Source organism: Seriola lalandi, unplaced genomic scaffold (genome assembly GCF_002814215.2).
Source record: "Seriola lalandi dorsalis isolate HSWRI2012SDOR001 ecotype SW California unplaced genomic scaffold, Sedor1 jcf7180002054795, whole genome shotgun sequence".
NCBI classification, from domain to species: Eukaryota; Metazoa; Chordata; class Actinopteri; order Carangiformes; family Carangidae; genus Seriola; species Seriola lalandi.
The window spans coordinates 4,367,876-4,395,660 of NW_019525348.1; the positions used below are offsets into that span (position 1 = coordinate 4,367,876).

At 39.2% G+C, this 27,785-nt stretch overlaps 2 protein-coding genes across 2 annotated transcripts in view; one reads left to right on the forward strand and one right to left on the reverse strand.

The window, feature by feature from the left end:
- Positions 1–397: 397 nt before the first annotated feature.
- On the reverse strand, positions 398–6,757 carry LOC111669551 (leucine-rich repeat-containing protein 27). Its single transcript, XM_023425912.2, has 11 exons — positions 6,623–6,757; positions 6,131–6,409; positions 5,817–5,947; positions 5,422–5,480; positions 4,895–5,047; positions 3,833–4,034; positions 2,658–2,798; positions 2,198–2,303; positions 1,478–1,575; positions 744–864; positions 398–640 (listed from the first exon to the last, which is right to left on the reverse strand). The coding sequence occupies exons 2-11, from the start codon at positions 6,341–6,343 to the stop codon at positions 527–529; spliced, it is 1,338 nt and encodes a 445-aa protein (XP_023281680.1). The 5' UTR covers positions 6,344–6,409; positions 6,623–6,757; the 3' UTR covers positions 398–526.
- A 1,197-nt stretch (positions 6,758–7,954) lies between these two features.
- stk32c (serine/threonine kinase 32C) overlaps positions 7,955–27,785 on the forward strand; it is a 76,467-nt gene continuing 56,636 nt past the window's right edge. Inside the window, exon 1 of the mRNA XM_023425752.2 lies at positions 7,955–8,390. Within this exon, the coding sequence (XP_023281520.1) occupies positions 8,309–8,390 (82 nt within the window). The 5' untranslated portion in view covers positions 7,955–8,308. The remainder of the gene's footprint in view (positions 8,391–27,785) is intronic.

Sequence of the window (27,785 nt, forward strand, 5' to 3'; positions counted from 1 at the left end):
TGCCTTTGAATTCTTTAGTTTGGCACTATACTAACATTTGTCAAACCATTTCTCTTTCATTTCCCTCAGTGATTCTTATATTTTAAACTTTAATTTACAATGTGAGGTGGTGATTCAGTTTTTATAACTGGCACAGGGAATATTATGCGTATGCAATTGTGTCTTGTGAGCCAATGTAACATTTAATGACTGAATAGCTTCACTTAAAACAGTGGATAAGCAACAGTTCCCTTTTTATTTTGTACATATTTGAGGTATTAAATGTTAATAAGAATAAGAAGTAAATGCCAAACATGACTAGTTTGTATATTAGGGAGAGTGTCTTGCAGAATTTAAAGATGAAGACAACAAGAATCATACTATGGTAAATTTCAAAACACTCACTCACTCTCTCAACAGCCTTGTGATCTATATTTTAATATATGAGCATTACAATGGTCATTCATAAAAGGATTCATCCTTACAGTTACTTTTGAGTATGAAATCAATAACATCAAACTCAAACAGAAGGGATATATAATCCCTGTCACTTGTCAAGGAAACTCGGCCAGGTGTCTCCAGTGAAGATAGTAAAGCAATTTTCAGGATCTCTTCCTCGGTTTCTCTTCCTCTCTAGAAGCCGCTTCTGTAACTTCCGCATCTGTCATTAAAAACAAGAATCAAAACAACAAAAACAAATTCAGATCAATATTGTAGGAGTTCAATATGGATCAGTTGTGTGAATAATGAGGTATAGGTTTGACCTCTTCCACATCTTGTTCTGCCGCTGCCATCTGCTCGCTGGTTGTGCCCCTGGGATTCCTGCGTCTCTCCTGCATCTTCTCAACCTGGGCACGGATCTGCCGCTCTAGCTCACGGGCCGATCTGGAAAATTTCAAACCAAAAGACTGAATATTCAGATCATAGTCTTTATGGATGGTAGACATCTGATTAAAAATGCAAGCCTGTGACTAATAGTTTTCTCCTCAATTAAGATTTATTATATCAAAGAAAACAAAAAAGACTACGGTGTGCTATCTAATCTGGTTTATCTGTTCTATCAAAGACATAATATTGTTTAAGAAGAACAAAGGAAACTGCTGATGTTCTATGATGGGTGTATGTCTCTCTTTCTCCACTAGGTGTCTCTAGCTTTCTGCCTGCATCTGCATCGCTCACAATTGCAAACCATGCAAAATGTCATTTGATGAATACTTTTAAACATTTGAGTATGTGCAGTACAATTTTCATTAATTAAATTGATGAGATTATATAAGTATAAACCATTATACTCCACTGTGATAAGAGGACCCTTCAAAAATAAGGAGATGGAGATAAAAATTCAGTGACAAAGCTAACAGGACAAACTAAACAAACATCCCAGGGCAATTCTCATTCTAATAATGGTTTAGGTTTTAGGATGTTGTGGATGTTTTTGTACATTTTTGGTCTGTAGTAGACAGTATAAGTATTTTGCCCATCCAGAGTTCCCATGTACCTTGTCTCCTCACACTCTTTGATGGACATGGTGGACATCTGCCTCTGCAGAGTATCACTGCTTTCCTCCACATCAGGTTCTAAATCTGCCTCTGCTTCCTATAACAGACAGTGGAGTTGTTTATTATCATGTACAACAACATTTTGTTCTTGAGTGCAGAGCTTGTGTTCATATAGGATGAGAATGTTGTGACACATCCTACAAACACAGCCTATAGCCACAGCTGCAATAAAACAACATCCTTGTGTTAAACTACCCAAATGGGCTTGTTTTTTATTATATTTTTCAGTGAATACTTACACTGATGTTGCTGGTTGAATGCATTGAAAAATTATGAGATACTCTTCAGCTACAAGTATAGAAATGTAGCTGACAGTCAAATTACTGAAAACCATCCCTCTGCATATGTCTACAGAGTGTGCATGCCTGCATGTATGTGTTGCTGCTGTGTTATCACTGGTGCAACATGCTCCACCACAGGCACTGCATCTGTTGCTGCCTTCAACAGCACCAACATCATCATTAAGGATCACTGACACTGATTCTTGTTATGATACTTCCCTGAAAATCCATTCAAGAACATTAAAGTGATTTATCTTGTAGTGATTTCATATCTGTTGTTATAGTCCTCTAGCCAGTGTGACAGAGGTGATACTCTACTGCCTCCTTGTGGTTGGCATGTTGGCAGGTGGACATTTAGTTGATCTATTCCACACATACCTCTGATTTTTTTTGTCTTTCATTCTTCTTCTGCTTGCGCGTTGACATTTTCTTCTCCTGTGTGAACTTGGCTTGTGTGCGCCAGTTCCGAAGAATCTCTTGGCTTCTAAAGGAGACCAAGATCCAAGATAACAATGCACTGTAATAGATTTATGTTAAGGGCAATGGCTCTAAGGCAAATGTTTCTAAATGGTTGCAAAAAGGTCTGTAAACATTGACTGTTCCTCTGTTTTTATATAGTGGACATAATATTGATCCCTTACCGTTGGTCACTTGGACAAACGCCAGTTAGATACAGTGTAGCTCTGCTCTATGAAATAACATTCTGCCTTACATGTGGTATTACCAGTCCTAAATATTCTGTAATTCATCCATTCAATGGTGAAAATGTAGTAGGACAGAAACAGGGTACTTACAATACTATACTGAACTGAAAGCCTTAAGGCAGAAATCAGCTTACTTTCTCCTCTGCTCGAGAATAGCCTGTTTCTCTTTCAGCTCTTTCATCGCAGCCTGTTTCCTCTCTTCTGGCCTCTTCCAGTCTTGAGTGTCAAACAGGCGAAGCTCAGGAATTATACCGGCCTTGGTAGTTGCCTTTTTTCTGACAAATAAATTGAAACAAAATACTTTATTTTATTGCTCTCCTGAACTCTGAGTCCTAGTGGAGATAGCTTGGGAGATTTTTATCACTTGGTCTCCTCTGTGGAGAAAGTCATTAAAAAGTGTTATTCTTTTCCAAGGCACCATGCCATGTACTTTGCCCTCCACCACAACTCTAGACCTCAGCACTTAAGTTTTCCACTGAAACAAAACAAATTCACCTCCCCTGTCCCACTATTTGATAGCAAATAGCACTTTTACTGCATTAGATATCTGAACAGGTGCAAATGAATTATGCCTAACAGATATTTGCTGCGTGGATCCATTGTGCAAAAACAATGGTAGGAGCAATTAGCAAGATTAACAAGATTGTTATAATTTTTTACATGTGCAACTTTTTTTTAAAGAAATAGCTTGACATTTGGGGAAATACGCTTATTCACTTTCTGGCAGAGAGTGAGATTAGAAGAGTAATAGTTCTGCTCTCAACCCTAACCCTAACCCTACCCAACAACAAACATGAAGCTAATTAATAACAATTTATATCTTGCTTGCTTGTTCAAACAGTTTAAAAACTGCAATCTAAAAACATCTGCCATCAGGGGGTTCTGTGTGAATATATCCCAGTTGTCTGGAACCCCATGGAGACTTGACTAACTTACTGGTTCCAGCTAAGAAACAGTCTGGCACATAAACCCCCATAAAATGGTGACATTTTATTTTTACACTTTTGTATGTGTATAGTTAAAAATATGCTTGTATGTATATAATTAATTTAATCATTAATGAGGTTAGAGGTGTCGGCAGGCAGATTTTGCAACCATGTTTCCCCGTTTCCAGTCTTTATGCTGTTCTAAAAGTCTCCTGGCTTAGACTTTATATTGTACAGAGGTAATAGTGGATCAATCTTCTCATCAAACTCTTTTATAGAAAGCAAATAAACACGTATCTCAAAATGTCAAACAATTTAACATTAAGAATTTTCACTTCAAAAATCTCTTATTCTTTTCATCCTAATACCTTTACTTTACTTACCTTTTGATAACAGGATGAAGACATGACTTCAGGTTTCTATCACCCTGTGCTACTGAACCTAGCTCAGCACTGTCCAGTAGGATCATCTTTTGTTTCAGCTCCTTAAACCTCTGCAGCTCATCCTCATCCACTGACTCATCCTGCTCCTCCACACTGGACCCCATCAGCTCTGACAGCTGGAGCTTCTCCACCACTGGCAACTCTACTAATGAAAAAACCATGGCAGATACAAGTGTGATGTGGGGGCAGCCAACACCAGCCATAACACTGCAGTCTACAGCTACAGTGGCTATAGTGGAAGTACAGATAACTAGTTGATTACCAAGAGTTCTTTCCCAATTATGTAGGCAAAGATTTATCAGCTTTTTATGAGCAAATTCACACAACCAATAATAGCAGGTAAAACATTCCTCACTAAACATCTACTGTATGTGGAAGGCAGAGCAGAATATGTGGTCAAGAAGTTTTGAGTGAATTAAACAATAAATGGCTGAATGTAACTTTTACCCACATGTATTATAATTAGACTCAAACAGACTAAATAAATGAATGGTGTATATTCAAATTTGATAAACTTATACTCTGAGCCAATTAAAGGAAAGGAGATTTCCCCCCATGGAGACCAGAGGCCTGTCTTTGTTAATAACCTTTTGGGCAGGGAGATTAATCCTTTGATCGAGGGGTTTGGCTCTGCTCATTGTGCAGCAGCAGACTCTCCTGTGGAGGGCTGTCTTGGGCTTCTCACAGTGATTATCTCTAGACAGTGCTTAGTGACAGAAAGCTCCTGTTTAGAGCCCACAGGTTATTGATCATTTTCATCTGGCTAAAAATATTGCAGAGCTGGAACAGGGGTGTCAAAAAAAAAGAAAAGAAGAATCAGCTGCGTGGCACGCGCCGTCTCCAAGGGAACAGGAGTCACACCAGTGAAGCGGTAGCAGGGCTTGGAGCTATTTTTGTGGCCAGCCGTCCTATCTTTGTCAAAAAGAGCAGATGGCTAGGATGCATGTGCATACTGAACACCTTGCTGCTGCCCTGTTCAAAGTTAAGTTGCCTTTGATTCACCTGCAGGGGCCTTCCTCATGCTAACTTGTCGCTTCACCATGGCACTCCTCAGGTACTGGAGGATGCCCTGGATACCCTGGTGCACAATGTCTTGTGGAGGGAAAGTGATAGGGCAGTTCCTCAGGTTCAGGCCTCTCAGGGTAATCACATTTCCTGGAAAAAGGTAAATAATGAATCATTATGTTTACAGCATACACTTTGGCATTCAGCTGACACTCTTATCCAGATTATTTTGCAATGAATGCATCAGTAGATGAAGCTCACTTGGTGTACATACCTCCATTACCTTCATTACTTTAATGCAAGCAACAGTGCAGTAATAAGCTTCAGTGATAACAACTAAGAGGAAAGCAAAACATTTTAAACCATATTGTATGTCTTTTCTATTAGTAACTACTAGTTATTCATCACACGTAATCTAGATTTTAATTTGCTGCCAGTCAGGCTTATTGAAACTGATGAAACAACTTGTCATTTCAAAGAGCAGAGACACTGCTCACTGGTAGAGGTGACTGAACACAACTCACCCAACTCTGGTGGAAGTTCTGAGATAGGATTCCCTTCTAGTAGTAATGTTTTCAGAGACCTAAATGAACCAAATAATAGCTCATTAGATGATTGCAAGGGCAATGCCTTGATCAAGATGCATGTTTAATCCTAAAATGAACTGGGGGAAATTGTACAAGATATGCTTTAGTCAAACCCAGATAAAATATTAATGTTAATCTCCTTTGCCACAATTTGGAATCATATATTTATTTTTCAGAGCATATGCTACTTAACAGAACACTCTAAAATAGAAATATTCTGATCAAAAAATGTTCTGAAATGTGACAAATAAGCATACCGTACTCCCATAGTGGCCTTGGGGTTTGGAATTAAACAACATATATTTCAAAGAGCAATTGCATAAGTAGCCTACCTGTGCAAGCCAATTTCAGCAGGGAGCGACACAATTTGGTTATTTCTGAGGTCCAGCCACTGCAGGCTGGGCAAGTTGATGAACAATGAACCTGTGATACTGGATATCTGGTTGCCTTCAAGATATAAATACTGAAGATGATACAATGCGCAGTTAGAATTAATAGATAATGCAGAAAAATAAATTAAACATAGATATTATAATGCTGGCCTAATGTTTTAGTGGAAGGATTTTTTGCTTGAAAACTACTGCAGCATACAGTATGCAGCTGGGTGTGTAGAGGTTGACAAATGCACAATAAAGTTGAAACTGACCTTTAGTGTGTTACTTTTCAAAATACTTTCCGAAACATGTTTTAGCTTAGTTCTGCTCAGACACAATGTCTCTGTTGAATAGGGTTCACCAAGCTCCTGTGGCTCAGCATCCTCAGGCATAAAGTGGGGGGTCTGTGGTTTGACAATACTGTTCCCAAAGACATAGCTTCGCTGCAGGTCTGGGATCTCCTCATTCTCCTCAGGGGAAGACATTGTAGAAGTGATGCAGAGATGTTGTCCAGGGTGTTCAGGAGTCTTTTTTCTTTGGCATTTCCCTCCCTGTGGTTGAAAACAAGAAAGTCTGTGTAAATGTCAAATTCAATGGACAGGTTTTGTTGAAACTGCAGAATACTTTTACCTGAGGTTTTAGCTTGCCTAGAGGCAGATGTTAGCTATTCACTCTCTGCTGCTATCTATCGTTAGCTAACATTAGCAAATAGTTATTTTACTACTGACCGCCCTTTAACATTAACCACCGCCGTATTATCGTACCTGTTATTTGAGTGAACATATGCGTAAACTCGTGAACCACACTCAGCGTCCTCTCAAAAGAAACAACTCATAAAAAAAGAAGAAGAAAAAAAAAAGAAATAGGAAAATGTTATGCTAAGTTTCAGCTACCGCCCCACGAGTTTGACGGCGTAACCATAGCAACGCGCTCAACACTGACTACGGCAACTGTCCACGTGCAAACAAGGCGAACTGCATTCATATTATATCAACCAGACTTTCTTGAATTAAATTTGCAAAATGTATCAATACTTTGTAAAGGTGAACAGGTCAATACCAAGGCTACAAGAAACAACATTACAGATGTCATACTTTGTAATGTGCAGTAGTGTAACTGGGCAGCAACAGGAGTAAATAATGTTGGTGTGCAGATTGAAGACAAAGTGTTAAATCCTTTTTCCCCCTCAGTGATCCGGCACCACCCATCCATCGTCTAATGAGATTGTGGAACAATTCACTGAGGTTCATTTAGGCTGGGGGATAGTAGCAGTTCTCTGCTGGTAACAAGAGATGACAACACTGCCGTTTGTACTGAGCTATCCTGGCTTCACCTACAGAGGCTGGTCCTTATGTGTTGATATGCATGACAGTGTGTGATACAGAGCTACGTCGACTACAGTCACTGGCCAGCAACTGTCACACTACTCTCACAAGCGTCAAGTTAGTCAGAACACCAAATGGGGAACTTCCGGTTCTTACTTTCAATATAAAAGTCTCCTGAGCAAATGTTTACAGTAAAAACACAAAAACAACGATTACACTGCACTAGAATGATTTTTTTGAAGGATATAAATCAAAACTTTTTTTTTTTTTTCTGTTCAGCTACAGGGCACTTACATGTTATGTAGGCTAGATGCATGCCATAGTAGAAAACGTGTTATTTTTTATATAGGCTACAGAGTATGTGACTGAAATCATACTCATTCCCTCAAACATATATGTAAATGTTTATTTTGTCAAGACTGCATTTAATCACTGTTAAATCAATTTTGCACCTCATATTGCTTTAGTGATGATTTATAATATTCATTTGTAATCTAAATTGACTGAAATTGGACTATTAACAGCTTTAACGTAAATAATTTAATCAATTTAATTGATCTATCTATTAATCGAAGTTCATGTAGCCTACTGTTGGCATTCTAAATTCTTAAATTGATCTAGATGATGCCACCATCAGTGGCTGCTGATTTGAGGTGACCTCAGTGATTTCAGTATAATAGCCTGTGTCTACGCTTTTATTTTCAATGCCAAATAGCTTGACTTCCTGTTTCGTTTTAGCTAACTATGTAAAAGTCGACGTAGCTTTTACTCACAGCCCCGACAAACATAAGTCTGTCGGTTTGTGCTGGTAGGCTACGGAAGACAACTGAACAATACCAGTGCCGAGTGATTACATTAACCTGCAGCAGTAACAAACTGAACAGTTTTTCTTTTAAGATATTTGGTAGTCCGTCGGTACCTGCTACATTTGCTCTCTCCTGGTGTTGAAAGACTTTAACTCGCGGTGCTCAAATTTTCGGCAGAATTAAATAACGGATAAGTAAAGCGAAATAACGGACACGGTTTTGGTGAAATGTGTGGTTATTCATACTGTCTTTTGAGGAGGGTGTCCAACACAGAGCTGTAGTTTCTCTTCAAGAGGCAAGGAATGCAATCTGAGCATCAATGTTTCACTGGGGCAAGTGGAAGAAGAGGATGGGAGCCAATAGTTCTTCAAAGAGACCAGTTTTCGATGAAAAGGAAGATGGTAAGTGATTGAAAAGTAAACGCGGGTTTCCCAAGAACCTACCTAGAATTAAAAGACATGTAGGACTTGTAGCCAACAGTTAGTCCCCCTGTTCATATCAATGTGTAATTTACAGTGTTCTTATTTTACTGCATCTTTCAAGTTAGCACTAGCATGTGACACCAACGCTACTAAAGTTGTGAAAGTTGCTACTTCGACAGAGGAGCACTTGCTGTTTAGGCTGTTGTAGTTTATCCTAAACGAAAAAGTATGTTCCTTTTATTCAACAAAGGTGGTTTTTGAAAGTCTTGGAAATGTTGTGGGCGTGAAGTCCAACTTCTGACTAACAGACGCCTGTACTGTCTGTCAGTTTTATTTTCCAGAGGCGATAATAAAAAAGCCAAGCATCCTCAAAATTGGTATTTTCATCACACTCACGAACGCCTACTTAACGAACACTGACAGAATATAAAGTTCCTGCTTCAAATTAGCTCATGTGCAGATAAAGTAAAGATCATTCTCACAAGGGAAAATGTGTAGCACTACCACTCTGTCACTGTTAAAAAAAAAAAAAAACCTGAGAAAATACATTAATGCCTGAATGAACCCTTTGAAATAGGGACTATTTGAAGACAAAGAGCTAATTGCATAATTAAGGCAAGATTAGTGTCATGCATGGAAGTAACGTTAATTCATGATATGTTGTCAGTGTATGGGAAATAAGCCTCTTGGGAGTGAAATCCATAAGCTTAGTATTGAATCACAGAATCTGTGTGATAGACTTCTGCAGAAATCCACTGTTGCTACAGAGCTGTCATCAGTGTGCTGGCCAAGTTACAGGCGAAACTTGAGTAAATGAGGTCATTTCTCTGCAGGGATATGATCATATGGCTTCTCTCTGTGTGTGTGTGTGTGTTTGTGTTTGTGTGTGTTTGTGTTTGTGTTTTGTATTGCATACAAGGATAAACCCAAGCTCACAGCTTTTTGTCAGTAGCCTTCAAGAAAAGTGTCCAGCACTAATTGAGAGGAGCGGTTATTGAAAAGAACAGGAGTGGTCCTACAGCCCTAAGTGGTATGCCCTCACCCTTTCATTGAGCAGGTGATCAAAGTCCAAATTCATGTACTGAGGCTTAGGGAAATTATCTTGGCCATAGTGTGAGTTACTTCATCAGCATCATCATGGTCATGATAGTTACATTTTGTCAAAACCAATATTACGATCCATAGACTGAGGTTAGATTTGTTCTTTGGTGCCAAGGTGCATTTGATGTCATTACATGTAATCTAGAGTGCGTCCCTTTTATGCATCAATGAAATGATCTTCTGCTGACCAAGTAGTGAACAGTATGTGCTGGGCACATATGCCTTGAAAAGAAACAACTGTTATTGTCAATCCGATCACCTTGAACACTTGTGAAACACCGATTCTACACAGCCTTTGTAAACCAGCTGCTTCTCTTTCACCTTGCTCATCTTTCAAAGAGTTGCCTAGCACTGATAATAGTCTGAGCAAACCATGGTGCACTGCGCTGTGGATGCTGACTTAGACTATAGATGTCTCTTGCAGCCTGTCAGGTCTCTTAGAAACAGTATCTCTTGGCTTCTTGGAAAACAGCATATGGCCTACATTAGGCAGTAATATTAGAGCAGCGTTTGGCTCAAAAGGCTGCAAACATAATCAAGTGGTCAGGTTGATGTCCAAGCGTAGCTGCCAAAAGGGCTTTTTTGGCAGATAGTTTGATTAGCAAAGGAAGGCTGTGGAATTGATTGAGGTGCACATCCTGATCATCGCTGCATTGCTTTTCTCACTGAAACACACTGAAATAACAGCAGTCAGGGTGAGAGATGAATAAAAGTCAGTGGTAGATAAATGGTGGTGAAAGTGTAGTCTCTTTTTTCTCTTTGGCTACTAAATTAGTAAATGTTAAATTTCAGAAACTACCACATCCTGTACAAGTGGTATCCAAGCTTTTTGGCTTGTGTACTTTTCAAAGAAATAGTTTGAAATTTGGTTATAAATTTGCTTTCTTGCCAAGCATTAGCTGAGAATATTGATACCATTCTCATATATGTCTGGGATATTTGAAGATACCAGCATCCAGTTAGCTTAATTTAACTGAAAGACAGAGCTCCGTCCTTGTTCTGTCCAATGGTAACAGCATTTCCTTAACAGCAGGAAAGCTCTCACAACCAAAGGTTGGTTTTATGGTTAGTAGAGAAATGGTCAGGCACATAATGCCCCATAAAAATCACCTTATGTTGTTTTTACCCTTTGTTTTTGTATGGATCATACAAACACAATTTAACATGTAAATCAGTGAGCTTTAGGGGTGCCGGCAGGCAGAGTGTGTTATCTGTGGATGGAGCCGGACTGTATCCCTCTGTTCCCAGTCTTTCTGCTAATTTAAGGTAACTAATTGAGATAGCTTCATATTTACTGCAAAGACATCTACTTATTGGCAACAAAATGAATGTAAAATGTTGGACTGTTACTTTAAAAGGAAGCAGTTTGGATCCCTTTATCACTGGATGAGCTAAAACAAAGACTTAAAAGTGAAAATTCTCCTCTCAGATTGTTTAATTTGATAATTTTTTAGATGCCTGAAGTCACTTGATTTTTTTTCATAAGCAGCAAGCCCATAACACTTTGCTTTTGTAACCTCTTGTGAGTATTCATCAATATTCTTCTCTAATTTTATGAACAAAATAATGAATCCTTTCGGTGGAAAAAAAATGTAAATGAATTAGCCAATAAAGAAAACAATCACCAATTGCAGCCGCACTGTAACTGAGTAAAATTACTCCACAAGTTGTTAACACAGTAGGACGTGAATGACTGAGTGTAGACATTGTTTAGTTTAACTATTGGCCATGCTCCAGACAAAGGAGCACTTCACTCTGTCCAAGTCCTCATCTAAACCAAGAACAGCACTGGCTTGTTGCTTTTTGAAAGAGGGTACTTGTTGTGAATGTGCTACAGTATTCAGGAGAGAGTGCAGAAATTGACAAATGCCTGCTTTAATCCGGTATGGGTGTGGACTTGGCGCACTTGTTGTTTTTGCTCCAAAGGATTTAGAAAGTATGCAAAAATGTGTGCGTGATTGTGCATGCAGAAGATGCTGTTAATTGTTTTGTCTGTTTATTGTGTTGTTATATTGTTGAATCCATTTGATCTTCCTTGTTAAGCCAAAGGCAAATTTCCACTTCTGTGGACAATAAACTTCTGTTCTTTGTGTAGGCGCGTGTGTGTGTGTGTGTGCCTGAATGTCTGAGTGTGTGCGTGACTACTCTTCCCGTCAAGGATAAGTATATGAGGCAATGAAAGCAGATTTGGTTGAGGATAAAGATAGATGCAGAGTGAGATGGCTGATTACTTGCACTGAGTACTGAGGCGCTCACTTTCTTTCATCTCTGTTACAGACTCTCTATTTCTCCCACTCTCTTTATTCAACTCAACTTCATGGCTGCCTGCAGCTACTGGCCACTTGCCACAGCGGAGGTCCACTGTAATTGGCCTTAGCAGTAACGCAATAGGTGGGGAATACTGCCGTGGTCATATTGCGGTATCATCTGATCGCAGAGTGTGGCCACAGTTCCGACTGTTGAGTATTTCCATTGTAGAAACTTCACATTTGTAATATGAGAGTTACATTTAATCTACCAAAGTGTCATCAATTTCAGAAATAAATTTGTAATAATGGGCTCAGTTATTTACAATAAATTCAAAACCAGGCTTCTATACTGTATGTGGTATTAATAGAATAATCACAAATGTGTTCTATTTTTACATGAATAGAATCACGTAAAACGGGAAAGGCTAAAATTTCTGACAAATGTTTTCCATGGTCACAGCTGAAAATTAGCAGTTCAAACTGTTGAAATTAGGTGGACACTGATAATCTTATCATGGACGATCTTACTTTGGCATGTGATCTACTTTTCAGATGAATTGGACAGATCGAGTCAATAAAACGTTTCTATATTTAGATATTTAATTTTAAAAGTTCAGTCGCTGCTAACCAGCCCATTGTTAACTGTTAAACCTCTAGCCCACTAACCGCAGCTGGAGACGGCAGTCCTTGTTCTACCTTGCAGCCTCGGTGAGCTTGGTGTCTCGTGTGTACCGTTATGTTCATTCCACCAAGAGAAAAATACTTACTTATAGCACCTCATAGATAAATAACAGTGATGTCCAAACAAATACTCCATATGAACTAAAAAAAAACGTGTGACTGAGTTGAAGTGACATGCTTTGTATCAGGGCAACCATATGCACAACTAGTCATGTGATCACGAGTTCAATTAAATCTGTGGGGAGACCCGGGATTCAGATCGGAGATCGTTATTCTACCTAAAAAATTGTGATATGATATTTCGGCCAGATCGCCCACTCCAAGTTAAAATTCTGAAAAACCTGAAAGTGTCAGATATGATATAATCACTGAGTCCCGAGTAAAGCTGAGGTATTGGTTGAAAATGTGAGTGCTCTTACCACTCAAAATTGAAAAGGACTGAGGAGCACTCACAGGTTCATGTGAAGCTGAAGTCCAGGCACTGAAAGAGGTTGAAATGTCAGTTGAAGTGTTGTCGATGAATTGAGCTGGAAGTGGCAATTAAATTGGAAAAACTGTAAAAACTAAAATTCCAGTAAGTTAAAGTACTGAAAGCAGTTGCTGTAAATTGAAGATCTGAGACTTGTAGAAGAAGAATTTAAACAGAGAAAACAACGGCTCGGTAAGAGTAGCAAAATAGGGCCAGGAGTTCAGTGCCATTTGGCTGTCTTTGTATATTTTTTAAAGAAGAATCATATAAATGAGGATAAAGCAGGATCTCCTCCCACAATCTCTCTTTAAAACAAGAATCCATTTTGTTATCTGGAGCATGCGCAGTCGGCACACTTCAGTCTATTTGTCAGTGATATTCCAGTATCATCATGACATTTAAAATTGGTGTTGTATTTAAATTTAACAGCATAGTTGGCCACTTAATGGTAGTAATGACAAACTGCTGGCAGGTCACATCTGACAGTGTTTTTACATCTGACTGACTGCATCCACTGCCACTGTTGACAGCGTAGGCCTTTTCACAGCAAGTGTCCCAGTGAGTCATGACAGTGTGACAGTGAGCCAGCTCCAACAGTGCCAGCACCTTGAAACTGAAAAAGCCAAATGAAATTTAGCCATCATTAATTTCATTATTTACACCTGTGGTTTTCCTACTGTGACATGTCAAAATGTGTTGTTATGAAGAAGGCCTGGTGTGCATTTAGTCACACTGTGAGGGTCAATTTTTCCCAACTGGTTGCTTTTTTATTTTGATACAAATCTCATAAAAGCAGCTCACAGTGCCTCGCGTATGCTTTTTGTCCATCACTCCAGTCTTATGTAACCTTGTTTGCTTCAGGTGATGTGCAGGTGATGACAGTGGTAGCAGCTCCAGTGCCAGAGTGAAGCCGTCTTCAAAGAGACGAGCTCAGCTTGATGCTGAGGTGACAACAGAGGGAAGAAAGGGCTCTCTTGCTTGTTGAGGTGTTTGTGCCTGTGCCTGTTTCTGTGCAGGGAGGAAGGGATTAGGACAAGGGGAACACAATTGATGTGGGGTGGGAGGGAGGAAGAGTGTCTACGTGGATTCTTTCACACCTGCTGATTGTTCTGTCTTTTATTTCTGCTGTTTTTGTAGAGGTCAGGCAAGTGCTGACCTCTACAAAGGGAGTAAGTACACAGAGCTTTATTGTTGACCATAAATCCACTCATCTTTGTTGCTGGCAAATGCAAGACTGGAACTGATAAAAGGAGCATCTAATAAAGCAAACGAAAGTGTCAGCCATAGGCACTGTTGCAGCAGTAGTTAGGTTAGTGTAATATTTTGGCTCTGTGGTCGTACAGTTCTTTTATGGAGAAATACATTACTGCTCTCAGCCCGCCCTCAGCTCATTCCCACCACTTCGATTACTGAACCAGATTCATGTTGGAGAGACGAGAGGCAGCACTCTCGCCAAGACAATTCCTGCGGGAAACCTGAATGAAACTGTAAGTACATTTTCACTGTGCCCATGCTCAGGCAACCTCGTAGCAAATAACTTGGATCGCAGAGGATAAAAACTCGGATCGCAAATCACAAAGTCAACACAAGTTGCTTGACAGAATGACAGATGTAAACTCTCTGTAGTTTATAAACCCATTCATTATGCAGGGGGAGCGTGTGTGTATGTGTGTAGTGTCTGACTGTATTTGTGGGGAGGCCTCTGTGCAGTGTAGTGAGACAAACCCTGGGCTTCCATGTTTCATTTGGCAGCAGCCCAGACAGTTTTGCCCATAGAAACTAATTAAAACCAGTTCTCAGATAATCTCAGTGTCCCTGCAATGTTTCTATGTCAAATGGATTTCCATTTTCTTTAGAATAGTAGTCTGGTTGGTTGGTTCTATAGACATTCAAGTGTATAGGCTTTACCTTTTTGGTTAATTACTTCCTTTTCAGTTAATGAAAAGGAAAATATTACAGGGGGATTATTGACTATTCGCCTAGGAAGCCTCTTCAGTTTTCAATTACAAATATACAAATATAGTGTACAGTGATAACAGTGGAAGATTTAGCATTCAAAATTCAATGTGTCCTTGAAATAAGATGGAGGTTGACATTTTGCTGGCAGCTGTAGCTTGCTAGCTAATTAATCGAGTGTTAGTTATATGAATTTGGTGAAATTGCCACTCAAACTGCCTTTTAATTTTTCAAGGTATCTTGTTTTGAAACCCTGTAAAAGGGGTGTGTATGGACTTGATCACTATATATCATTCTAAAACAGGGTTTTTCCTGGGTGAAAATTAGGCGGGGGTTGTACTAAGCCCTACAACTTCTTATTTTCCCATATAAGAAGTAATGATGTATGCACTCAGCAGGGGTTGCGGGAGTGTAAACTTTCCCAAATCCTAATAATGGAGGGACAGAGCCGCTAATGTTAGCTTGACCTCTGATAGCTTACTGATATATTAGTGTTCTACTGTAATACTAGTAGAGTAATGAATGGGGTTTATTTCAATGTAACCTGTAACCCCACAAACTGATGTAGTTACTATAGTGATATTCTACTTGCCTCACAAGTAGCTTAACTCTTTGTTACTAGTGTAGGTAGTTAGCTAATTAGCTTGACATGCTAAAGATTGCAGCTTGTCTTGGAAGTAGGGATGAGAATTGATAAGATTTTATTGATACCAGTGCCATTATTGATTCTGCTTATTGACCCGATTCTTTATCAATTCCCTTATCGATTCCTGTGGATTTTCTGTGTGGAAAAAAGTAGGCCTATACAGGTTTTCAGTGTCAACAACGCAAATTTTATTATGAGTCTCTGAACACTGTAAGAGATAGATAACTGCTCTGTAGTTGTTCAATCCCTCGAAGAGGGGCTGCTGTCTGCCTCTTTAGGGCTGCCTTGTGTTAATTTACAAAAAAGCCAAACAAAAATAAGCAACCCTCTTTATATATGATTATATATGCCCTCTGAATGTTGCTCTTGCTACAATCTACAGCCCCCTGCACCACTTCAATATGTGAGAAATCCAAATCTTGACATACTTGCAATTCCTAGTAACAGTTTCAAAGCTATGACTGGACAATCACTGTTCAGGGTAAGGCTCTAGAGATGGTCAGTTCAAATGAGTTATTGATCTAAATGATAGGATGTAGTAATAGGTTCTTTAAAGTAATAAGATCCATAACAGTAGATGTCATTTTTTAACTTCAGAAAAGCAATACAGTTGTAAGATCTTAAAAAGCAGCGATTCTGCTTCAGTATGCAAACTTTTAAACTGTTAATTAAATTAGTTTTGGTTAGTTTTTTTTTTTATGCCCATCCGTCAGAGATTGGATTTTTTTCAGGAGCCTACTTGTAACTGAGAGAATGAGGTCAGAGGAAGGAGACTGTTCTTCATATTACTGCATGAGGACAGGACTGCCAGCCTGTTGGTCAGCCTCTTTGAAGTCAGAATGCCACACCACCCACTACCAGTCTACTTCTTAATGCGGAGCTTTGAGCTCACTTGTGTTGCCAGAAAGTTTGCCACACATTATGTCTACGTGCGCACAAGAAACAAGGTTATTGAGAGAAATCAGGTTAAAGCAGGAAGTCAGAGAAATGTGATTACGTCCATGTTACTGTAAAACCCTGTAAAATCAGATTCCTCCTCTACCCATAAACATTTTGTTATCTAAGGGCTTTGGATTTAATTATTTGGGACACTAGGATGCACCACTACTTATAACAATCTTCCCTTTCATCCTGCAGCTGAAAGCAATATTTTCCCTGTCTGAAGTCTTCCTCAAAATCCAGTAAGAAACAGTTTCTGTCACACGTGGTTGAAAATAATTTTTGCCAGCAGAAATCAAGCCATGTTAACCAGGTTTCTCTCAGTCCCTTGCCCCTGTTAAGAAAACTGAATTTACATGAGAAATCAAATTACTGCAGAAAGCCGATAGTAATCACGATATTTATGCACATGCACATGCAAAGACAATGACTCAGTGGTGGCACACAAACACACACATCCATGTTCTCATTCTTGAAATGTGCAAATGTGCCACACTGACTGGCCACTGAAATATTTCTCTATAAATACTCTATAAATCTGACAGACTCCTCCTTTGCAGCTGCCCATTATACCCCCAGGGGAGTGTGTATGCAAACACATCTCCATCACTCTGTAGATCATGGGTCTTTAAAAACAATCACACCGCTACTTACAGGTGGTGAAATAGATGCGTCTCAGCAGACCACACAGACTTAGAAAAAACGGTGTTCAACAATGTTCGGGGTTTTGAAAATTGGGTTGGGGCTGAGGCATCATGTGAGTGTACACTTGACAAGTGAACTGAATATATAGCTCTGCCCTAAATACCTGTGAGGACTAACAGAAGTCAGGTGTATCTGGGCCAGAACACGTGTCCTGCCTCTGCCTCAAATCAGGACTGTTAAGGGGAAAGAACTAGGCCACATTGTCCATTTCCTCTCACCTTAAACACACACTTAAATGCAGTGTCATACATGCTTTGCTTCAGCGCAAGCACAATTCGCAGTGCTAAAGTTTTATATCTCTTCCTGTGGTCGGAGAGCAATGCTACAGTGATTCCTATATGAAGATGTTTTATCTGTGTCTTTTTGTGCACAGTGATTTAATATGAATCTTCTTTCTTTTGGTTCGTGCACACAGAATACGTTTGTATAGTAAACACTTCACGAAAATTAGCTCAAATTAGGATTGGAGATGATGATATGACTAATTTGTGGGATATCAGCATCCTCCGACTGGAACACATACTGCATTGCTGTGTTTTGTGTGTGTGTCCATGTGAGGACAGCTGGTGTTAGAAGTGAAGATGCATTATTCAGCCCCCAGTGTACTTTTAACCTTTCAGGGGCTGAAAATAAAAGAGTGCTGCTTTTTTCTCCTTCTAAACTCAATACCTCAACCATTTTGTTTTGTTTTTACTCTCTGGAAAGTATAGAACTCTATTTACAGCACACCATCACTATTTTTTCCGAGTCTCTTTGTGACTGCTCTTCCCCTTACTATCCCTCTGCCATATTCCCTCCCACCACCTCCCACCAGGCTCTAAATAGATCCATAATGTATCCCTCTGTGAACAGTTGAAAGGTTAGTATGGCATTTTAACCCTGGAGCGTGGTCCATTTCTTCACCATGATGTCAGAGCCCAGTGGTTTGTGAAACCAGGTCATACCGAAGATGCACAGGGAAATTCAGGAAACATTCAGGGTTGGGTATTGACTCACAATATTTAATTGGAAGAAGTCGTTCCAAATATGTAGGCAGCAGGGAGTTTGGACCCACTCAGCAGCTGTCTACATATTTGGTTACGCCTGAGTCAATGCTTATGTTTAGTGTTAACAATATGGTGGAAGATCTCTCTTGAAGGTGTTGCCAAAATGCCCCAGAACTCAGCTCATGTTAGCATGTCTGACTCAATTAGAAACAAGTGTAAAGTGTAAAACAGTGAACATTCATGGAAAGACAGAGAATGTGGATATTTTTATGTTTTCTTCCAGTTTTACAAAAAAGGAATTGCAAAATAGTCTTATCATGAATGAGAAAAGACAGCTACAATTAGACCTGAAAGTGAAGTCTTTCTGAGAGCAATGGCTGAGTTTGTTTGTTCCATCCAGTAATCCAGAACCTACAGATGTTCAATTTACAATGGAGTAAGGGTGAGTCGAGCAGAACATACATTCATTAACCAGATGGCGTCAGTAAAGATTCAGCATTTGTGCTTGAAGATTTACTCAGAGGATCAATAGATCATCAAAATAGTTGTCAGTTAATTTTCTGTTGATCAATTTATTTAATTAATCAAGTAATTACTTCAGATTTAAAAGCCAAGCAGTGGTGATGAAGCTTTAATGGTTTTGCAGTAGCTGACCTGGTTTCATACTGCTGGTTTGGGATGATGACCTTTAAGGAATCAGCAGGGCTGTCCAATAAATCCATTGGTTTTCCACTGGAGAAACTTAACACTGTGCTGCAGGAGTAACTTACACTGACTTGCATTGCAGACGATCTATATGTATTGTCTGATCCCGGATATTATAATAGGCTGTTGGTAGTTCACATGAAGTCCACCACAGTGCCCTCCCTGTGTTTTATTAATGAGCCAAGTCATGATGAAAACACAATGTGCCGATGCTGGGCCAGCAGTTGTAAATCACAGTGAATTAATTATGCCAGTGCAGGGACTAGGAGATGATGTGGAAGCACTGTAACATGACATACACAGAGTAAAACACACACAAACACGAACACACACACACACACACACACACAATGGGACACATTACCATGGTAACCTCAGAAGTTTTCACACAGTCCAGATGATGTTTCTTTGTCACAATGCTGTGCATGCAAGAGTCCCCCTGCTGCAGTGCAGAATTATCCTCTGAAGTGTTCTCCTCTTGCTCGCTTTTTGTCTTGACAGCCTTTAGATGTACGATACAGCCTCCCGTAGTGGCTTCTCTATGTGTAGAGGTCCAATTTCACATCTCCTCTTTCATTTTCTATGGCGTGTCTCCCTGTTTGTGAGGATTTACCTGACATCTGGGTGGATTTTTCATAGCTCATTCAACCCTACAAATACCGGTCACACACCAATGTGCTCATGGGGAGTGTGTTTCCATGTGGATTTCCTGCATCAAAATGTAACAGCTAAGTAGGAATGTAGTGTTGAACATGCTGTTTGATCCACGTCAGTTCTCTGTTTATTTACAGCTGTACGTCAACATTCATAAAGTTGGCACTGGTGATTTGCCGCTTCCTGGATGTGCTTCACAATAGATGCATTTGATTGTGACGGTTGTGGAAAGCCATTACTGTAAGAATAGAAGTATTGACAATGACTTTAAAGGGTCACAGTACTTATGGTCTTATGGAAGTTTTACACGATATGCTGTAATAACAAAATCTAAATTTTAAGGTTCGCTCTCATTCTTAGTGCACTTTATAGTTTTTCAATCTGTCAAGTCATTTTTTGAGCTCTTTGTTGGGACATTGTATGGATGGAATACATGTACATTTTAATTACACGTTGAACAGAGGTGATAAAGGAAATGATACTTGGTAGCAGCCAATACCATGGGTTAGCGGAATTGGTGTCGACAGAGAAATGGTTTGACTGGTCCATCCCTTCTGCTAAACAGTGGATTTTACTCTAACATCAGATTGGTCTGCTCTGACAGTACAAAACAGAGCAAGAAGCATATACTGGATTATGTGTCTGTACATTTTGCCAGAGGGAAAAGTAAAGATGTCTGAAGATATCAATCACTCACAAGTCCTTGTTCACAAAAGGGTAAAAAGATAAACTAAAGCTGTAGAATTTGAAGAGGAAAGGATGAGGAAGAGAGATATGGATCATTTTAAGAGGTAGATATGGGAAACCAAACTGCTGGCCAGTGTCTCCATCCACAGAAGTCTGGGGTGTAGATAGTAGGAGGTGTATGGATGAATGGATGCAGAAATTAACAGGCATGACCGCTTAGGGAGAAAATCAGTAATTTCTATCCATTGCCAAAGAAACACCCAATAAAACTTTGCCAGTTGATGTGTGCATCCCCAATCTCCGCCCTCTATTGATCTTTAAGGCACCAGCAGTTCAATTTCACTCCAATTTGTTGAGTAACCTTAGCAACAAGGTACGGTGTATGAATCACATGCCCTACTAGTTGTTTTTGAATAGAGGTTCATCACATTAGTGAGGCACACAAACAAAGCCAGGAAAAAAAAGCAGCCAGATCAAGCCTTAATGGCTGCTTTAATTTTCCAGCAGTATGACTCTTTTGTGTCATCATAAAAGCCGTCCAACAGATGAAGATCAAAAAAACACTCTCAGGGTAATTAATGCACATGCAAGGACACTCAAAGATGGTATAACCACATGACAGTCTGCCCACAGGGAGCATCAACTCACCACAGGAATTGAATATAGAGTTGCACAATCACACCCTCTTTGCGCATCTCCCTATGCTTGTCCAATTATCGGTTAAGATCCATAGCTGAAATAGTCACGCCTGTGAAGACAATGAGCTCTGTAGTGCTCATGAATATTCATTAGGTGTTCTGTTTAGAGAGCCCGCAATTAGGCAGTATTAGCGCTCTAGTGTACAAGGAGAAAATGATGATGATGGCTCTTCAGTGATGATAGTGATTTAAGTAAACAGATTCATCAAATGTGGCCTTAAGCGTGCTGCAGAGGCACTTTTCCTGCCATGTCATTTTGAAATTTGAGACAACAAGCATTTGTTTCTTTGTCACCAGCTGTGAAATACACTTTATCTTCCTCCAAATCTCTTGGGTAAACGGGAAGACAGTGGTTGGCGAGCTTCTTTCAGAGGCAGTAGTTTTGTCTCGGTCAAATATACAAGTAGCGCACCTGTGGTAATTCAGTGTTATTTCTTCACTTGACCCTTATTTCTAACTTCAGCGAATACTTGTATTTGTACAAGAAGCACTTACAAGAGCACGGTTTTAAAACTCAAACTACTTGAAATGAAGCATGCTGCCAACGATAATGATTCGAGCCACCATATTCCCCTTTATCGCCATCCAAGGCGCATGCAGCCTTCCCTGTGCTGATCAAAGAACGTGTGAGTCTTTTCCCCCTACGACGTAATGAGAGTCCCATCAATAAAGATCAAAGAAGACCAGTGCAAGGTCAAGATCAAGATTTCCTATGCAGCGCTCAGAATCTGAGATAGCTTCAGAAATTGAGAATGCCAATCGCTAAATGTCTTGGGTTTACAGTGAGTTGAATTGTGCAGTAAGTCTTACTGCATCTGCCTCTCAGTGCATTTGATTGGATGCTCAATATTAAAGACTGTAGTGTGTCCCGGTAGCAGCTAGGATACTACAGACCATGAAATACGGCTTACTACTGCGATTAAATATTCAGTAATCACGTGGGAGAAGAAGCTTCTGTAAAGCAAACAGGTTTTTTAGAGCAGTTCTTACTATGATCCTAGTTGCACTATGTACTGTCACATGCACAGTTAAGTCTCACGTGCACGCCGACTCTGATCTTTCTGCCAGTGTAGAGACACTTAACTACCGCCATAAGAACTTGAAGAAAGCATATAGCCCTCATCATCTAGCGCTGCCTGCTGCTGATGCTGTGAGGATGCCGAGTGTACAGCAGAGTGGTTCTGTGCACTACTGTGTATGCAAATGGAAACCTGTCAGCAGAATCTGAGCAATAGCTTGTACACAGCCTGATAACATAGTACAGACGCAGACAGCATGGGATTGGATTAGAAGAAGATGCGTATTCTCAAAAGACAGAACAGGAAGGGGTCGATGCTAGGAGGTTTTTTGATCCCAGTCCAATAGGCTTGTCCGCACAGGGTGCACTCACTCAGTGTGATTTGATGGTGGATCATACTCTAAATGTAACCTGCATTAACATTTCAGAGTTCACTTTCTGTGTTCTGCATCAAACTACTTTACATTTAAAAGGATTGAGCCTTACTTTGATATTTATTAATTATTACATTCAGATTCAGATAGTCATGTCACCATTATTGAAATAATGATTCATTTGCTGCCAGTTATGCTTGTGCAAACTGTGTATCCATCCACCACACTATTATGTATGTGTTGTACAGAAACACTCTTATGGTGATGGTGAAATCATCAAAGCGAGTTGGCTTTAATCAAAACATGGCTATGAACATGGTGGTGTTTCCTAGCTTCCTCACGTTTAGGTGATAGTACATTGATGGTGATAAAGTCAATGAAAGCAGAAGTTGCTGAAAACTGATTTCTGTGTGTAATTGAAGAGTTGCAGTACGACTTCATGAAATGATTTGTTTTTTACTATCAATTAATCTTGTGTCTTCTTGATTACACATTTGATCTATAAAACATCTGAAACAGTGAAAAATGAAACAAATCACAGTATCATTGAGTACATGGGGACATCATTAAACATCTTTTCTCCAACCAACAGTCCAAAACCCAGAAATGTTTCATTACTTTAATGCAAGACCAAAAAAGCAGCAAATTCTCACATGTGAAAGCCTGGATCCATCATCTTAGGCATTTTTGCTTTAAAAATGACAAAAGTGATTAATTGATTATCAGAAAAGTAGCCAATTAATTTTCTTTCTTTCTTTTCTTTGATTCATTGATTAATCAACAAGTAAATTATTGCCTAAATTGATTAAATATTGATAAATATACAAATGCATTACATTTAGTAAAACAGAGCAGCTAAACTATTTGAAGAACATATGTTTTAGCCTTGACATAGCCTGAAGAAAATATCTGGCTCTCTCTGCCTTGTGGATTGTCAGAGTTTCTTCACCAGACACTGATTTTGGCTCTTTAATAAGACAGAATTTCACAGTCAGCTTTTGCGAACAATTATACAGAGGTTGCACAGTTTTATAAGGAAGGATAGTGAAAACCTTTGGAACTGACCAATCAGTGGGCCAATACTAGCTTCTGACAGGTATATATCAGCGTATATGTCTGCCCATAAGTAACAAGAAAATGAAGTAAAGAAATGGCATAAAGTGTATGTTAAACATAGGCTAGAAAGTGTTGCCATGACATAGTTGTACCAGCAAAATGTCCTGCTTAGTGCATATCTTGGTCACAATTTGATTACTACATTGAAAGGGATCCCTATCAGAAATCTTTGGTTATGTTTGGAGTTTATGCTAAAATAACAAAGACCAGTCAATATTTCATATTTTCTTCGTTTTCAAATATTGTTATTGGCCTCAAAAATACAATGTTCCAATGGAAAGTAATCAAAATGCAAGTGTTGATTCTCAGTGAGATCGGTAGTAATCTACTACCAGCACTCTCACATTACAAGAACTAATTTAATGAAATGTAAATATGTTCATATCTCAATGCCGCTTTGATCATATGAATTAAGTTTTTAATATTGCACTCAGTGTGAAGTGAGCATAAACAGTAGTTTCAGTGTTTGAAATATGTATTTTCAGTGTTTACCACTACTCAAAATTGAATGTACTTTTACTTGTTAAATCTAGCATAGACAGGCTAACTCCAAACCAGCCCTGTCAGCACAACACTTTGAGACATGAATGGAATGACTGTGGTGAACAATTGCACCATAATATAAACGTAAATCAGTGTGCTCAAGCTCTACTATGTCAAAGGTATTAGGTTGCCACTGTCCACTTCCTACCCCCTCCACCATTAGGATAATGCTTAGTCTCCTTCCAGTCCTTGGTAGCATCCTAGCTCAGTTTAATGCATCCATTTCAGGTGACAGTGGAACAGTATCATTGGTCCAGTTTATTGATCATGTGGTCATTCTCTTCCAGTCAGATATGGCCTCTTTGGGGGAAGCCAGGGTGAAATTGGAGGCAACCTAGTGGAGAATGAGATGTTGTGGTTGGTGTCTTGATTTACTGAGGAATGCATCAATACTTAATCTTCTCTCTCCGTGGTTTTGAATTAAACTCAACTGAGGTCTACTAGATTACCGTGATGTGTTCTCAAAGGAAAACTTGATGGATTTGACTTAAACTCAAAATTACAGTCAGTAATCTTCAATTTTGACTAAACCAAGGGAAATTATTGTTTAAAACATTCCGCGTTTCAAAATTACAGTGATTTCTCCAAGATGGAACTTTACTGATTGATTGATTGATTGATTGATAGGTGTTGTGTTTGTGTGCTTGACCAAATTGCAACTGTTTTGTTTCATCACGCACACACTGCAAAACCATAAAATCTTGAGTCCAACTTTTCTTTAACTAGTGACATTGCAAAAAATTGCATAAACTCACAACCTTGAAGTACCAAGTGTCTGTTTGTAGTGAATCATACCACAGCCATCCAAGCTGCAGATACTTGTGTATGAGTTGAACTCATAATTCATCAGCATCTGCGCTCTTGATAAATTGCCACCCCTCCTCCCCTCACACAACCCTCTTTGTGCCTGGGAGCAGCGACTGTGATGGTGATTAATAAAGAACGTCTCATGAAAATTACATTACCTTATGATTCATAATTAATACCAAAATATGACTATAGAAACTTTGCACCACACACTAAATTCATATTCATTTTTATACACGTATTGGATTATGTTTCGTATGTGTCAACATCTTCTGCCTCTATGTGGTCCTACATGTTAATTACAGTCTGTTTTACTTTAACTTTACTTTTTTACTAATATTGGTCCTGATATCCAATACTGCAGTTTGTCTTCATGTGTGAAGGATTAATACCAACCTTGTCTTTTAACTGTTGCTCTGTGAACAGCAGTTTGTTTCTCTTTTTTGTTATTTTATAAAACTTATCCAGTTAAAGAGAATTGCTTTGAAAGCTCGTCTCTCCAGACCCCAAAACTCTGCAATTCAGTATGTCCCACTGCATAATTAGCCGGGTTAATGATCCCATTGCATAATTTATTTTTCATGGTCTTGAAGGTGTCCTCAACTTGGTTCACCTTTCTAGCCCCTTCTCCTCTCTCTTTTATCATCCACTGTATACTACAATTGATTTTATTAATTGCAATAATTATAGAAATAAGCTGATGTTTTGATCAGCCCCCCACTCTGGCACTACCACAGTTAGCACAAAGCACAAATTTGAGAACAGGTCCATGTCCCTTTGTATCATCAAACCTCTCATAGCTCCTAATAGAGCTGAGAAAATTGGTAAAATTGTAATTGACAGTAAATTAATCAACAGTTTTGATAGTGAATGATAGTGAATTGATTAAGTCATTTATTAGGTAAAAGGCCAAACATTGTCCTTCATTCCTACATTCTTATTTGAGAAAATGACCTGTTTTCTCTGTACATTGTAATTTGAACATTGTTTTTATACCATTGGCTGGATAAAAGAAATTTGGAGCATGACCTAGGGTTCTGGGAAATTAATGGGCATTTTTCACAGTTTTCTATAATTTCATAGCGTGGTGAATGGTTAATCTAAAAATAATTCAAAGATGTATTGATAAAAAAATAATTGTTAGTTATAGCCCTACACCTCCAGAGCATTGTGCTGTAGTCTCTCATACCTATGACAATCTAAGCAGCCCTGAAATATTGTTGTTTATAATTTCGTTTATCATAGTGAGATATTATAAACTCTGCCAGTGAGGGGGAATTAATGAAATAACGAATGACTTGAAGATATATCTTTATGGAAATATATAGAACTGCGTAGTGGGGGAAGCTGTGTGGGCCACACCTGGATCTAGAAGTAAGAATCCATAGACAGTGTGAGGTGACTGACATTTGGAGCTTGGGTGGACATGCATCTCTCAGTACAAAATATGAACAGCTGCATCAGAAAATATCAGATTCTTTGACAAATAGTTGAAAGTACAAGCCTGTGTACATAAAAACATGCAATGAGACATAAGGTGTTCAGGTGTTCTTGCCGATCAGCCCTCATTGTCTTTTTTTTTTTTTTTTTTTAAAACCATTTGGTAAATTTTTACTTTATTTTCAGCAGAGCATTTGGAGTTTCAGTGAAAAGCTGAAGAACCTATTTGGCAATTTCTCAGATTTGAACCTAATACAAAAAATAACTTGATACAATTAATGAGGCAATCTGCAAACTTTGTCTGATGAAGTTGGCAGCATTAGGAGTTAAAACTTCTGATCTACAGATATTGTAAAAAGACCAGTGTAATCGTCAACACAGGTGTTGTCATTAGTTTATTACCCGGTGGTCAAATTTCCACATTGTGGCGTAGCTCAAGGCTATAGTAGTGTTAAGAGATACCAAAAGATGAAATAATTAAAAACTGGATGCCAACCTTTAGTAATAAACTTATATTTCCATTGAATTATTCTGGAGACTCCTGTGTTTCTACATAAAGTTACACTGAAGATGTAATTAAAGACATAATTAAAAGGAACATTTTGAAATGGGAGCATAGAACAAGGATCAATGCTTTTGGAAGCAGCACTGACTTTGCAGCTCTACCTTATGATTAAGTAAATACAAGAGTGTTATGCCTTCTTGTAGTGAAGGCTGAATTGTGACTTTGGCTCAGTGAGAGGAGTTAAGTGCATGAACACGCATGCATACCTACACTCTCAGACCCTCTCAGACTCACACTGTCCATGCCCCTTGACACTGGCTTCCTGCCAATATCAGCTCCTCCACAGGAGCCAATCACCCATCGAGGACCCCTGCGGAGTCTACTCGGCATTATCATCCTCGAGTGCATGTCAGCAGCTTCCAGCCCTTACAGAGTAAAAGATGTTGTTCTCACTGTCTCTGTGGTGGATCAGATTCACTCACACTACACGCTGCAGTTGTCTGCAGGGTTTGGCCGTAGTCTTTTGTGCAGCATCCACTGAAACCTGAGAGCAGAGGATGGAGCCAACATAGTGACTGCAGACACTTTTTTCTATCAAGCCTCACTCACCATCAACTTGCTGGTTTCTCTGGAGTACCACTTGACCGTCAAACACCACAAATACCATCAGCAGTGCTGCATTGATTTGGGATAATTCAGAAAAATTTTATCAGAAGAGCAGATGAAGTGAATTGAAGCCTTTGTTACTCAGCTTGGATTTAGCATGAAAAGTTCCCATTTGTAGACTGTAGTTCAACAAAGGAATGCCCTCTGTCCTTCAGGCATTTGGCTGTAACTCTGGCTGCAGAGACTTAACGACTAAGGACACACATTGACATCTCTAGAAAAACATTCATTGAAAAGCCAATGAATGGTTAGATTTTTAATAAAGCAAGCACTGAAAAAGAAATACTTAAGCTCTCAAATAAAAACCGTCAAGGTCAGTATTGAACAGTGAACATTTGTGCTGCTGGGAAATCATTTACTGACTGGGCAGCGAGCATTTCTCCTCTGCTGATTCACTGGTCAGTCCTATGTTGTGAATCAGGTCGGCGT